This window comes from Pistacia vera, unplaced genomic scaffold (genome assembly GCF_008641045.1).
Source record: "Pistacia vera cultivar Batoury unplaced genomic scaffold, PisVer_v2 Contig117, whole genome shotgun sequence".
Lineage (NCBI taxonomy): Eukaryota > Viridiplantae > Streptophyta > Magnoliopsida > Sapindales > Anacardiaceae > Pistacia > Pistacia vera.
In genome coordinates this window covers 620,288-636,508 of record NW_022195215.1, presented here as the reverse complement: position 1 = coordinate 636,508, position 16,221 = coordinate 620,288, and the positions used below count along the sequence as shown (strand labels likewise).

Below are 16,221 nucleotides of genomic sequence, written 5' to 3'. Positions count from 1 at the left end.
CAAATAAATACCAATTTGAAAGAGGTGGATGATTGAAGGGTCCATTCAGGAATTGGTCAGACTCAACCACAGATGCCATTTGAGACCTAAAATTAACCTACTAATTCCAAACTACATAATTTCAACGTGAATTTCTTCCTCTTTATTAATTAAGATGGGTACATAATAATAGAAAGATACTAGTCAAGATGATAATTTGATTTAAAGATTAGCATTGACTGTAATATAATGGGTAGGTAGTAATGAGTTTGGAATTTAAATTGTCTACTACAATACACCGGTAGTGAATGATTTTTTTTTTTAAATTTTATTTTATGATTGAGATTGTCGGAGTCTCGGGAAGCTTACGGCATCTCAAATATCTTCTAAGACCCTGAACTACGACGAGTAAAGCTCAATGGTGGTCTTTATTAGCAACTAGGAGGAACTTGAACTCAGGACCTCTGAGTAATATATCCAGAGTCTATCGAATCACTCGCTCACCCGAGGTGTTATAGTGATATTGTGTAGCTATCAACTATTTTTTTTTAAAAATTATTATTATATGTTAATAAAAAATATTTAGATATTTTAAACTTTTGTTTAAAAATAATATTAATTAAACTGATTATGGTTGAGGAAGTGGTAGGTGGATTAGTTCTTTTTTATCAATAAAAAAGAAAAATAGTATTGGCGATGGTAATTTGACTAGTAATTGCAAGAAGACAAGGAGATCTTATTCAAGTTCCTAATTAAATAAACTTGTAGGATGAAGCATCACTTCATCGCAGATTCCTCAATCTATAAGAAATTTGAGTTTTCAAAAATATTATATTTAAAATTATTTTTTAAATATAATAGTAGATATATTTCTAATTTGTAGGATTTGCTGTTCCAACCTCCAAGGTTGTGCATTGGCTTCAGTAGGTTGACCATTTTTATTTAACAAAAACATCAGATCGGTTCTATAATATATCTATAAAAATATATGTGGATTTATTTTTTCTTAATATTAATTAACTGGTTAGAGATCTTAATTTGTTTGATTCAAAGATTGGCGATTGATTTTACACGAATGTGGGATCTAAAGAATGAATATATAGGTGTTTTTTAAAGCCTTATTTAGATTCTTTCTATGATTTTCTTTTTTCCTATTAATTTTTCAAATTAAAAAAACGAAGTAAAGATTAAGAACAATGCTACACCTACAAAGTTTTTTGGCAAAATTCAATGACACAAAATGAAAGGCTGAGTTGAATTTCAAAAATTTTCGTATTATTTTATTAATCTAATTTTAAATTTATATATATATATATAAAAAAAAAATTAGATTTTCAGTTTTACTCTTGAGGTATTTTTGTAATTTACTCTTCTAAAAGCATATTTTGAATCCAAAAAGTTAGAAAATCTTCAATAATCTATTTTATTCATAATCACTTTTGAAATGTATTTGCTAAACACTGCATTAGGTATTTGCTTAAGAAACAAGTAATTATGGAGAAATTTACGACAACCCAAACTAGGGCTAAATAAGTGAGAGGCTACAAAACGCGAATTGGAATTAGAAACAAGTCTTAGCCAAAATGAAATCAAGGTAGAGAATAATCTTCAAGTAACTAAATTATCAAGTAGAAACACTCTAAAATAGCTATGAAAATGAGAGAGAGTTAAAAGTTTAAGGATTGAAAAATTTATCTTTTTAGGTTTAGATTGAAAAATTTGGGAATAGGAAAAAGGTTTTTTGTCTGCACTTATTGACATGGGGGAGTTCAAGGTCTACAAAGAATTATCATTCCTAATGGCAATAAGAAAAACGCAAAGGCTCTAAGAAATCCATATTCAAGTGGGACAGTTGATAAAAAAGCCAAGTTTGAGCATAAGCAAAAATCTACTAAAACCTCAAATCAAAGAAGGATATCCGATCCTACTCTGAATCTGTTAACATTAGAGTACAAGAAAATTGTTGTTTCCTGATGATTTTTATTTCGACCCAAAACTTTACGCTGAAATGCAGTGTCTTTCTTGATAATTGAATTTAATTGAAAAGCTTTAGGTGAAAGTCAGACATTTCTCAAGTCTAACAGAGTCAATGTCCAATTTAACTGCCAAAACAGACGATAGTGGGTATATATGATAGTTTTCAGACTCTGTGGGGGTTGAAATGTCAATTTTTGAACTTTTAGGGGGTGAAAGTTATAGCTAATGATTGAAAATAATTCATTCATTAAAATAGCAATTTCATTATTACTTCTTGATATTGCCATACATCTTTTAGTGAAATTATGTAAATCCAAATAATATGGAAAAATAGAAAAGTCAATGACAATGCAAAAATCAAATCAACAAATGAAATCTTTAAGCGGTAGCAACGCTGTGAAGGACGACTGTCTCAACAGTAAGTCCAGGCCCGAACCCGAAGAGAACACCCCACTCAAGACCCTCTCCCGTGGTCTTGAAACTATTTTCAGTTGATTTCTTTCTCATTTCATCCATAATAAACAAGACACATGCACTTGACATGTTGCCATATTCAGAAAGAACATGTCTTGTGGCACGTAACTTCTCTTCCTTAAGGCCCAATTTGGCTTCAACTTGGTCCAAGATTGCCGGTCCACCAGGGTGTGCAATCCAGAAAATTGAGTTCCAATCTGAGATACCCAATGGTTGGAATGCCTCAACCAAACTCTTCTCAATGTTTTTTGAAATAAGCCCGGGAACATCTTTCAGAAGGTGAAATGTAAGTCCAACTTCACGAAGATGTCCATCAATAGCCCCATCACTGTCAGGCAAAATTGTTTGAGCCGTAGAGACTAATTCGAACATTGGCTTCTCAACTCCGGGAACTGGATCAGAACCAACAATGACAGCAGCTGCACCATCACCAAACAAGGCTTGACCCACAAGACTGTCAAGGTGGGTGTCACTAGGACCACGGAAAGTAACAGCAGTAATTTCTGAGCAGACGACAAGGACACGAGCACCTTTGTTGTTCTCAGCCAAGTCTTTGGCAAGGCGAAGAACCGTGCCACCAGCAAAGCACCCTTGTTGGTACATCATGTAACGCTTAACAGATGGACGAAGGCCTAAGAGCTTGGTGAGTTGGTAGTCAGCTCCAGGCATGTCAACACCACTGGTGGTGCAAAACACCAAGTGGGTGATTTTGGATTTGGGCTGACCCCATTCCTTAATAGCCTTGGTGGCTGCTTCTTTGCCTAGCTTTGGTACCTCAACCACCACCATATCTTGCCTGGCATCCAATGAAGGCGCCATGTATTCACAAACACTTGGGTTTTCTTTCAAAATCTCCTCATTCAAGTACATGTATCGCTTCTTGATCATGGATTTTTCACCTGAAATATATGACAAAACAAAATCAATTGAAATAATGTTAGGGAAATTATTGTGTGTATGCAAACGTCCCAAACATACTAATAAGGAGATGATAGGTAAATTATGAGGTCTGATGACTTACACATGCGCTTGAATTTCTCTTTAAGCTCAGTCTTGTGCTCACTGTTGGTAATACGGAAGTAATAATCAGGATATGTGCTTTGATCAACACAGTTGGGAGGAGTTGCGGTACCGATTGCCATGACAGTGGCCGGACCTTCAGCACGTTGAGCCTTGAGAACTTCGTCAACACTCACCATTTTTCTCTTTCACGTAAGCAAGGGAAAGTATTGTATTTGCTAAGGAAGTAAAATGGGTGTTGTGACGAATGTTGTTAGTTTGGTGAGTATTTATAAGGACGGGAGAGGGTTAGGTTAGCTGAGCATTATGGATTTTTTCCAGTCTTTTTTGCCGCTTTAATTAAATCAAACATTGTGCAAAGCACAAGCACAAGGCTTCTGACTTATTCCAATAGATGATTGAAGGGCCATTTATTGAATTGGGCAGACTCAACCACTGACCACAGATGTATATACTTGACTAAATTCCAAAAATTTAAGTGGAATTCTTGTTTCTTCATATTAATTAACTGGTTTAAACTATTAGAGATGATAATTTATTTGATTCAAAGATTGCTATTGACTATAACGACAATAAGAACGTATAATAAGTTTGGGATTCAAATTGGCTACATTACCGTATAATAATTTATTATATAATATTGTGTTATATTGAATTGACGAAAAAACAATATAAAGATTTGTGCTATGTAAAAAATTGTGTTATAATAATTGGACTGTATATTACACAAAACTAATATAAGATATTTAATATATTAGTATGTCATCTAATTAATTTTTATATAAGTATTTATTTAAAAACTTAATTTATATCTTTGACTTTAAATTTAAATCAATTGTTGAAAAAATTAACAAAAACATAAAAATAAAAAGACTGTTGCCAATGTAAATCTCCATTGAGATCAATCTGTAGGGATTAGTGAATGATTTTGGTGGCTATTAACAACTTATTATAATTATTAAACTATTATTTTAGAAATAATGAATTAACTAAAATGATTAATAGCTCAGGGTCAAATTAAGTATTTGATTGGACCAAATTGGTAGGCGTAGAGCTTAAAATTTACAAGTGAATTATTTCTTTCTTATTTTTATAATAAAAACTAGATAGTAATTGGTGATGACAATTTGACTCGTAATTGCAAGATGACAACGAGAACGAGATCTTTTAAGTTTTATGTTCCTAAATAAACTAGTAGGATGAAACATCACTTCATTGAATATTTCCCTGTGTATAAGAAATTTGAGTTTCTAAAATATTATTTTTAAATAAAATAGTAAATATATTTCAAATTTGGAGGATTTGTTGTGCTAAACGCCAAGGTTGTGGCATTGAAGCTTTAGCAGGTTGACCATTTTGCTCCAATGTTTGATACAAGTTGTTGTGACGTTTTTATTGAACAAAGACATTGAATTGGCTCTATAAAATTTCTAAGAAAGAAAAAAGAGGCCATGCAATTGAATATTTCTCCAAAAATACAAATGGATTTCTTCTTTAATCGATACTAGTACTTAGTGTTATAACTAGTCAATAAACACAAACACATCACCAGATTCTACAACCACACAGATTTGCACAAACCATCAATTACACAAGAACACAAGATTTACCGTAGTTCGATTATCCTAATTGGATAATCTACATCCACGTTGAGCTCCGGAAATGGAGAGCTCACGACACTACTAATTAGAACAATATCAATACAATACAGAATCAAACAAACCAGATTAACTCCTCTCTATTCCCACACAAGAATCAACCCGTAACTAACCTAAGAACTCTCACCTGGAATCCTCAAGCCACAAGAGTAAAACCACCCTCAGATTAACTAACAATTGCTAATCAATCTACCCAAGTTACAATGATTCTTAAATAAGTGCAGAAAACTAATCAAGAACTGATAACCCGATTAGAAGAGAAAAAAAACCCCAAAAGCAGATCTCACGCAAATGAACTATTCCCACTCTTCTATACCATTGACCCTTTGACATGTCTCAGCCGTTGGATCTGGATAGCTTGGATGGACAGGATGCACAGCTTATTCAGTCCAAAACTCTGCGTTTCACTTAACTGTAAAATGGCATCGTTTTCAGTCTTCACTTCAACAATCTCCACCTTGAAGACTTGAAAAATAATCAGTAGTGCAGTAGACTCTAACCATATCCCTCATAGTTCTAGTTTATGTTGAATTACTCCATGGATAACAGCTTCAAGCAGTGCTTGAATTTTGCTGGTGTGATGATCTTGGTCCCCATATCGGCTGGATTTTCTTCAGTGGGGACTTTCTTCAGCTCAATTAATCCTTGGGCTACCACATCTCTCACAAAGTGAAACTTCACGTTTACATGTTTGGTCCTCTCGTGATAGACTGAGTTCTTACTTAGATGTATAACACTCTGGCTATCTGAGTAAATTGTAACCTTCCCTTCAGTTAGGTTTGCTTCTGACATCATCATTTGTAGCCACACAACCTCCTTAAACACATCAACAATGGCTATGTACTCAGCCTATGTTGATGAAAGTGTAACTATGGGCTGCAACTGTGATTTCCAGCATATGCAGTTTCCACCAAGTGTAAAATAGTAAGTCGTTGTGGATTTTCTGGTGTCTTTATCACCTGCAAAATTTGAATCTACAAACCCAACAAGATCAAGCATATTATTGTTCTTACAATACTTTAAACCAACATTTAATGAACTGTTAATGTATCTTAGAACCCATTTAAGGGCAGCCCAATGTACATTGCCAGGGTTGGACATGAACCTACTAAGAAGTGATATAGCAAAAGACAGATCAAGTCTAGTACTTATCATTGCATACATTATGGAGCCAATCACATTTGAGTATAGGATATCATTCATCTTTATCATCTTAGATTTAGTTTTAGGGCACTGTTCTTTACTAAGCATGAAGTGATTTGCCAAAGGCATTGTGACAGATTTTGAGTTAACCATGCCAAATTTATTAACTAATTTCTGCAAATAAGCACCCTGATCAAGTTTTAAGCAGTTATTCTTCCTATCTCTAGCTATCATCATCCCTAATATTTTCTTGGCATTTCCCAAATCTTTCATGTCAAATTCTGAATTTAATTTCTTTTTCAGATCTTGTATCCTAGGCTTGGATCTACTGATTAACAACATATCATCAACCTATAGCAGAAGATAAATGGGCAGATTTTTATCTAGATCAAAATAGAAGCAACTGTCATACTTGATTCTCCTAAATCCCAGGCCTATTATAAGGGTGTCAAACCTTTTGCACCATTGTTTGGGGGCCTGTTTGAGGCCATAAAGGGACTTATGAAGCAAGCATACATGGTCAAGAGCCCTAATGTCAATGAATCCTATAGGCTGACTCATATAAATTTCCTCATCCAAATTTCCATGCAGAAAAGCAGTAGTTACATTTAATTGTTCTAATTCTAGATTCTGGTTGCAGCAATGGCTAACATTAATCTAATGGTTTTGTATTTCACCACCGGGGAAAAGACTTCATTGAAGTCTATTCCTTTTCTTTGGGTGTAGCCTTTGGCAACTAGCTTGGCTTTGTACCTAGGTGGGTCAGAATTAGAAATACCATCCTTAAGTTTATAGAGCCACTTACATTGGATTAGCTTCTGATCTTTGGGTTTGGGTACCAAGGTCGAGGTTCTGTTTACCTCTAGGGAGTGCATCTCTGCCCTTATTGCTGCTTCCCACTTTTCTTTATCTTTGGATTTCATAGTTTCATCATATGTTTCAGGTTTTGTCCTCTGGACCTCTGTACTTGCAAGCAAAGCAGAAAAAATTTGTTTAGCATAAGAATAACGTGCAGGTGGCCTTACCTCTCTCCTAGCTCTGTCCCTGGCCAGTTGGTACTATTGGAGGTCAGTTGGTTGGTGTTCAAGGGTCTCCTTAGTGGTTTCTTCTGTTGGTTGTTCAGGTTCAGTTTCAGATTCTGTTTGGGTTTTAGTTTCAGTTTGGGTGGAGTGAGACTGATGTGTAAGTTGCTCCACCTCAATTAATGTACTTCCAGTTGGGTCAGGGTCTGGTTCAATGTTTTTGATGCTTCCTTGATCAATGCCAGATCCCTTGCAAGGGAATTCACACTCATTGAACACAACATCTCGGCTTACAATAATCTTTACCCCTGGAGTCTCCCTATCCCACAATCTATACCCTTTTGTGCCTTCTTGGTAACCTAGAAATATGCACTTGGTAGACCTAGGTTCAAGTTTTCCTCCTATAGTGTGTGCATAGGCAGCACACCCAAAAATCCTCAAATGGTTTAAGTCTGGTCTTCTATCAGAACAGATTTCTTCGGGATACTTTTCATTAATAGCAGTAGAAGGACTTCTATTCACAAGGTAGGCTGTGGTGGCTAGGGCTTCCCCCCATAAAGTGTTGGTAACCCTAAAGTAAACAAGAGACACCTAACTTTTTCTAGTAAGGTATGGTTCATCCTTTCAACCATTCCATTCTGTTGGGGGGATCCTAGCTACTGTTCTATGTCTTAAGATTCCATGATCTTTACAAAAATTATCAAACTCAGTATTGCAGAATTCAAGACCATTGTCAGTTCAAAGAGCCTTTACTTTCTTTCCCAATTGGTTTTCTACCAGTGTTTTCCAATCCCTAAACTTGGTCAAAGCCTGGTCTTTGGTTTTTAGAGGAAAATCCAGACCTTTCTGCTATGGTCATCAACAATGGGTAAGAAATAGCCGTTCCCACCATGGGATTTAATTTTTTCAGGTCCCTAAAGGTCAGAGTGTAAGTACTCAAGGCAGTTTGTGGCTAGATGTGTCCCATTTGAAAAACTTAATCTATGTTGTTTTCCTAACACACAGTTTTCACAGAATTCTAGGTTGCTAATGGTGTCCATCCCAAACACTCCCTGACTACTAAGGATGTGCATACCCTTCTGACTCATGTGTCCTAACCTAAGGTGCCATTTTTCAGTTACGGTTTGTTTGGTGGGTGATAGAACAGTGCTGAAGTATTTTGGGTGAGAATCACCACATAATATATACAAACCATTTCTTTTTTCACCTTTAGGAACCAGATTCTGATTTTTATACACATACAAGCACCCATTGTTAGCTTTATAGGAACATCCAACCTCATCTAAGGTCCTTAAGGAGATAAGATTCCTTTTTAAATCAGGGATGTACCTAACCTTGGTTAATGTTACAAGCTTCCCATTATTGAGTCTAAGAGTTACACTGCCTATACCCTTCACTTTACAAGCCTGATTGTTTCCCATATAGACAGTTTCTGGTTCCTGAGATTTTAGATTCTGGAACCAGTTTTTATGTGGGCTCATATGAAAGGAACAGCCTGAGTCTAGCACCCATTCCTTAGCAGTGTCAGATGTTGATACTGTCAAGACCTCAGGCTCATCCCATTGGTTATTACTCTCAGCTAGATTACTCTCAGTATTACCCTATTTATTTTTCTTCAACCATTCAAAGCAGTTTTTCTTGATATGACCGGACTTATTGCAAAAGAAACATTTCCTAGTTTCTGATTTTGTTTTATTATTCCCCTTCCCCTTCCCCTTTTTCTTGTTTTTAGATCCATGTTGGTACTGATTAGTCTTTCTTGTTTGACTCGATTTAGGCCTACTTTTTACAAACAGGTTACTCCCAGACCTTTTCTAAACCTTAAGCTCTAGTTCCCTAGCTTCAAGAGCAGCAACAATTAAATCTAGACTAGGCACTGTCCCTAAATACTGAAGCGCATTCTTTACAACTATATAGTCTTCGGTTAAATAATTTAATAGGATCATAGCTAAACTGGTGTCCTCTAGTTCCTGATCAGTTCCTTTAAGAATTAAAGTCATCTTCAGGAATTCATCTAGATTATCCTCAATTGATTTAGAATTATCCATTTTGTATGAAAATAAAGCACCCTTAAAAAATGAAAGATTAGGTGCTGACTGTAAAGAATAAGATGTTTCGAGTTTACCTTATAGGGCTAGAGGAGTTTCTAGCCCATCTAACTTTTGCAGGACGTTGTCTGACAGATTCATCACTATGAGGTTGTACGCTTCCTCATTGATTTCATCTTTCTTCTTCAGTTTATCTTCTAGCCATTTGGTTTCGTCTTTCTCTAAGGCAATTCCCACCTTGTCGTGGGTAAGTAGTGCCTTCATTTTCTTTTTCCAACTCCCAAAATCTATCTTTCCATCATATTGAGTGATTTCTAAACGTGTCATTGACATTTTGTGTTTAAACAATTGACTATGTTTCAAGAAACCCTAATTGAAACCCTAGACCGAATTGATAATGTGATTCTTGAACAATTTGCTAAAACCTAGACCTGAATCTTTAGAGGATTTTCTCAATTAGTGAAATTTACTACTCGAATCTGTAAACTAGGACTTAAGATTGCTAAGAGACACCTCAATTTGTAAAAGCCCCAAATTCTAGACAAACCCTAATTTTTCAGAAACCCTAAATCACCGAGTAATCTCCAAATCGATCAAGCCTATTGTCTAATAGCTCTTATACCACTGTTATAACCAGTCAATAAACACAAACACATCACTAGATTCAACAACCACACAGATTTGCACAAACCATCAACACAAGAACACAAGATTTACCGTGGTTCGATTATCCTAATTGGATAATCTACATCCACGTTGAGCTCCGAAAATGGAGAGCTCACAACACTACTAATTAGAACAATATCAACACAGTAAAGAATCAAACAAACCAGATTAACTCCTCTCTATTCCCACACAAGAATCAACCCGTAACTAACCTAAGAACTCTCATCTGGAATCCTCAAGCCACAAGAGTAAAACCACCCTCAGATTAACTAACAATTGCTAATCAATCTACCCAAGTTACAATGATTCTTAAAGCAGTGCAGAAAACTAATCAAGAACTGATAACCCGATTAGAAGAGAAAAAAAACCCCAAAANTGAATAAATTCATAATTTTCTTAATTGCCTCAATATGATTTCATTTTAATCGCACATAGGGTCTTTTTATCATCAAAATAGAGTCACTTTCATGACTCTAGCATGGGTCAAATAACAAATCTTGAATGATGATCCATATCTTAGGATCTTGTTGGGTTTCAACAGCTAAGTCATCATAATCTGTAAATTCAAGTATTGGTATGGCATTAAAGTCGACTCCTTCATCTCTTCTATGTAAGTAAATTGATGGGTAGAAGCAACGGAAAATAAAAATTATTTGCCATCAATTACTCTGATAAACCCAAGATTAGGGTCAGATATGTATATATTTTATAAGTTTAAATTGAAAAACAACAAAGATAACATCAATCCAGACAAAGATCAGAAATTTTACGCACGTTTGGATGCTCCTTCAAATATCTCTGGATTTACTTCGCTACCGATTCATAGTAAAATCGAACGAACGATGATCCACATGAAGATAATCTAAAGAACCAAATAGGGATTTGTTAGATCCACTAACTGGCTTCAAGAATCAAGCTTGAATCAAAGAAAAACTTTGCTTCAAAACCAAGGGAGAACATGAGAGAAGGGAGAGAGGGTTGCCTCTTTTTCAATAAAAAGAATTCAATCAATTGAATGAATTTCTTTAACATACATGCACGTTTATAATGCAAGTGCTAAACCCCTATTCCTATAAGGAATAGGCAAGGGTTCCAACCCTAATCCACCCTTATATCCAAACACCCTTCTTATGGTATTTTATTTTTAATTAATTATTATTGTAATTAAAATCAATTAATATATTTATAAAATATATTAATATTTAATTGATAATAATAATTTATTTAAATATATGCGTACATATATCTAAATATAATCTCACTAATTTAATTTTAACATGAAATTAAATATAGGCAACAACCTCAGCAAATTTAATTGCACTGTGAGATTACCAAAATATTTTTTTGTCCAAAAAGACGAAAACATCCCTTGCACAAAATCATTCTTATATTATCTTCTAAGTGTGTGACCTGTAGCCTTCTCATCATACCAGCAGTGAGTAGTATCGCGATTAACACCAATTAATCGTCTCACTACACATAGACCAAGATTAGCCCCTAGCAAGGCATCATGGCCACTCGATAGATTCGGATTCAGCGAAATAGCTACCTATCAACGATATGGTTACTATGCAATCAAATCATTTTATTAGCTGTTATCTCATCGAGATTGAGGTATAGAAATAGTATCAACATCAATTATCCTTGATATCTTTGTATTCAGTTACTGGACTAATGACCAGAATAATAAATTAGATTGAGCAACAACTTAATCCCACTATGGCCACATATTTAGTGTCATTACCATTTATTGAATTGCGCCATGAGATAACTTCTCCTATACTCGAGAGTGATAAATCATCTGCCGATCCACCATAGTCTTGATACACTCCTTGATGCAGCCAATCACTACCATATTGATAGCTCTGATAGAACTACATCAGACTAGTGTTAAACTACACCAATCGGTGCATAAGATGTTCCGGTGATCTCAAGTCTAAGGATCACATGCACCACCATTCGTTAAAGGATTTGTTCCACAGACACTAAGGTTACCATCTATATGGAATCCTTTGGTGGGTCAGTCTAGTGAACTTGCCTATAACAAGCACCCATGTGTTGCACCAGGTTGTCGGCAAACAACCTTGATAAGTGAAATCAGTCACTGCCTTTCGACAAAGTCGTTCAACACTATGATAGCCTTACCATATTATCTGTGCCCTTGATTAGGATAATATTGGAGCTACGGACATTTCTAGAATGGCCACGATATGTGATCATAGGGTTCTCACTATCAAGATTTGAAACACTTGATACCCTCGTCATGGTTCTACCATCCTAAAGACATATATCAATACGTATAATTATGATTTACATGATATAGTAGATAATGACTTTTTATTGATTAATAAATATTATTACAAAGAGTCAATTCCACGATAATTGATTGGCTCTAGGGCACCTACTCCAACAATCTCTCACTTGCACTATAGCCAATCATTCATGTATTTAACATCAAATGACCCTAAGTGCCCATCATGCTTCTGCTTTAACAAAAGCTTCAATAGTGGGCTAGCAGATATTATGCAAATCTACACATTCTCTTTCTGATTGATCTCTTAGATCAGATTGAATCAACTACGTAAGTGTTTGGATTACTAGTGAGATTGTGATTCCTTAGCCACAACAATGGCTCCATTGTTATCGCAGCAGAACTTTACTGGATCAACAATGCTTGGAACCACATCAAGTTTAGTAATGAACTTCTTGATCCGAACCGCCTACAGGGCTGCATTAAATAATGTGATATACTTAACATCAATTGTAGAATCCACTACAGTACTTTGCTTCGAGCTCTTCCAGCTACTACAGCTCTATTGAGACAAAAATACAAACCCAATTTGCGAATGATAATCATCTTTATCTGTTTGGAAAATAGCATCATTATGTCCTCTTACAGTGAGCTTATCTTTGCTTCCATTATCTAAGAACATATCTTTAGTCATTTTCAGGTACTTAAGGATGCCCATTGACACTTATCCAGTGTCGCTCACTTGGATATGATTGACATCTTCTACAAGTGTTGAATGCACATAAGACATCAATCTGAGTACATACTCACTTGGATACGATTGATATCTACTACAAGTGTTTAATGCACATGAGATATCAGTTTGAGCATACATCATGGTCTTGCTCACTTAGATCCAATTGATATCCACTACTAGTGCTTAATGCACATGAGAAATCAATACGAGCATACAACATGACATTGCTCACTTGAATTCGATTGATATCCACTACAAGTGCTTAATGCACATGAGACATTAATCTGAGCATACAAGATGGATCCAATTGTTGATGCATATGGCATCCTCTTCATTCTATGTCCCTTATCATGTGGTTTAGGACACATATACTTAGAGAGATAGATGCCATATGCTATCAAAAGAAATCCCTTTCTTGGATTCTTCCATATTAAATATTTTCAGTACCTTGTCTATGTGCTTTGACTTAGGCTAAGCAACCTACCCGATCTATCACGATAGATCTTTATTCCAAAGATGTAGGTTGTTTCTCCTAAGTCTTTGATGGAGAAGCACTTGGATAACCAAGTCTTTACCGACTGCAAGTTCAGTATATCATTCCCGATCAGAAGTATGTCATCAACATACAACATTAGGAATGCCACTGCACTCCCACTTACTTTCTTTTAAACACATGCCTCATCTTCGTGCTTGATAAAATCGAATTCTTTTACGGCTTCATCGAAACGAATGTTTTAGCTCCTTGAAGCTTGCTTGAGACCATATATGGACCTCTGCAACTTGCATATCTTATTAGCTTGCTTATTAAGAACGAAACCATCGGCTTGTGCCATATACAAATCCTTTTCAAGGTTTCCATTCAAGAAAATAGTTTTGACATCCATTTGCCAAATCTCATAGTCATTAGCTTGTCCATCGAGAATGAAACCATATACACATCCTCTTCAAGGTTTCCATTCAGGAAAGCCGTTTTGACATCCATTTGCCAAATTTAACTGTCATGATATATAGTAATTGCAAGCATAATCTGGATGGATTTAATCATGGCAACTAGCAAAAAGGTTTCTTCATAGTCAATACCATGAATTTGTTTGAAACTTTTGGAACCAATCATGTCTTATAGGTATGCACCTTGCCATCCATGTTAGTCTTTTTCTTGAAGACCCATTTACACCTTATGGGTTTTACCCCTTTAGGTGAATCCACCAGAAACCATACTTAGTTCTGGTACATGGAGTCCATCTCAGATTTCATGGCTTCAAGCCATTTAACGAAATTTGGATCCGATACAACATCATCATAGGTCCTGGATTCGTTGTCATTGCAGACCAGTATGTCACCACGCTGGGTCATGAGAAAACCATATCTCGGGCTCATGACGTACTCTTCCAGACCTATGTAGCTCTTGTGTTACTTGAGGTGGTTCACTTTGATTCACAAATTGTGGAGTAACCTCCTCACGATGTTCAACCACCTTTTGTCGCACATCTTTCTGTCAGTAGTCTAGTGTATCTTGTGGTATTAGAATTGCATCGAATTCTACTTTTCTCTAACTAGTACTTCTTAGAAAATTCATTTTCTAAGAAAACACCAGTACGAGCGACAAAAATCATGTGCTCTTCTGGATGATAGAAATAGTACCATTTGGTCTCCTCAAGATACCTCACAAATATACATTTGTAGGATTTCAGGCCTAGCTTGTCCGAAGTTAATTTCTTGACATAAGCTTCGCAACCCCAAATCCTTGTTTATATGGAGTTGGGCTTTTGCCCACTCCATTGTTCATATGGAGTCTTATCTACAGACCTTGATGGCACACGATTTAGTGTGTGAGTCGCAGTCTCCAGGGTATAACCCCAGAATTATGTGGGCAAATCATAAAAACTCATCATGGACCTAACCATTTCAAGTAGGGTCCTATTCCTCCTTTCAGACACACCATTATGCTGGGGTGTACATGGAGAGGTGAGTTTTGATACTATTCCACATTCCTTCAGGCATGTTTAACTCAACTTGCCATACTTGGCATATTTGTTATTTTGAAAATATCTTTATTGTCTATCTTAAGAACATATTATTATGAAACAGTTCTATAAAGAATATTATTTATACTCAAGGACAACAATCCATTAGTAAAGCAATATTCTCACTTGTCCTAAGTGGACGCAGAAAATAATTTCTAGAAAATGAAGAAAGATCATAATAATACATAAGTTCCAAGAAACAAGCCCTTAGGCAAAATCAGACGATAAGATCCTACAGCTAATGTAGATCACGTCCTATATTTCCAACTGATAGGTCCACCTCTCCCTCGATGAGCAATCTACTTTGCCGTAGTCCCTGGACATCATAACAAATGTAAGTACCACATCTTGTGTCAATGACGCAAGATGTTGATGGGAGAAGTTAATCTCAAAAACGTACTTGACGAAGAAGTAACATTCTTCCTTTTTGCTAGGAAGGCCTTGCAATGTTTTCTCTAGTGGTTGGGATTCCCACAGTGAGGATAAACACCCTTCCTATCTATAACAGTTTCTTCCAACGACTTTTGAGCCTTTTCCTTCTCACTTGAGTTGGCTTCAAACAACGTCAACGTTTCTAACATTTTCATGCCTGACTTAGTAGCCTTCAACATATCTAGGAGCTCAGAAAGAGAATTTTTCTTATCATCCTCAATGAAGTCATAGACAAAATAAGAGTGAAAATCTGGCAAAGACTGTAATATTAGGTCTATCGCTAAACCCTTATTAAGTTTGCATCCCAAAATCTCAAGCTTGTTCATATACTCGGTCAACTTGAGTAAATGATCGCCAATTTTGGTACCTTCTTCCATCCAGCATCTGAAAAATGACCGAGACACCATATGCTTCTTATTTCTCTGATGAAAATGAAGAATAGAAGCTAAGTCCATTTTCTAGCACTGCTATTGTAGTAATGGTGTCATTGATGCAAGCACAATGTATCTTGTCATTTCTGCTTTTGCATAATGTGTATACTTCACATATGTATACCTAGTCTCATGGATAGAACTATCAGCATGCTCTGGTGACAAAGTCTGCTCAATGGTGTATAATCTATCACTTGACTGAAGTATATTGTTTATACTTTTATACCAATCAAAGAAATTCTCACCATTCTATTCGTTTCCCAATTCGATGATTTTCGCAGTGATGATGGGATCATATTGCTCAATTTTTAAGTGAATCTACAAGTGCAGAATAAGTAATGGTTATTATAATGTTTACTA

At 35.7% G+C, this 16,221-nt stretch overlaps 1 protein-coding gene across 1 annotated transcript; it reads right to left on the bottom strand.

Annotated features, from left to right (window-relative positions):
- Positions 1 to 2,263: 2,263 nt before the first annotated feature.
- LOC116105700 (chalcone synthase 1-like) lies at positions 2,264 to 3,677 on the bottom strand. The gene is made up of 2 exons (XM_031392113.1): positions 3,452 to 3,677; positions 2,264 to 3,329 (listed from the first exon to the last, which is right to left on the bottom strand). Exons 1-2 carry the CDS (start codon positions 3,627 to 3,629, stop codon positions 2,335 to 2,337), a joined length of 1,173 nt encoding a protein of 390 aa, XP_031247973.1. The 5' UTR covers positions 3,630 to 3,677; the 3' UTR covers positions 2,264 to 2,334.
- Positions 3,678 to 16,221: the final 12,544 nt, after the last annotated feature.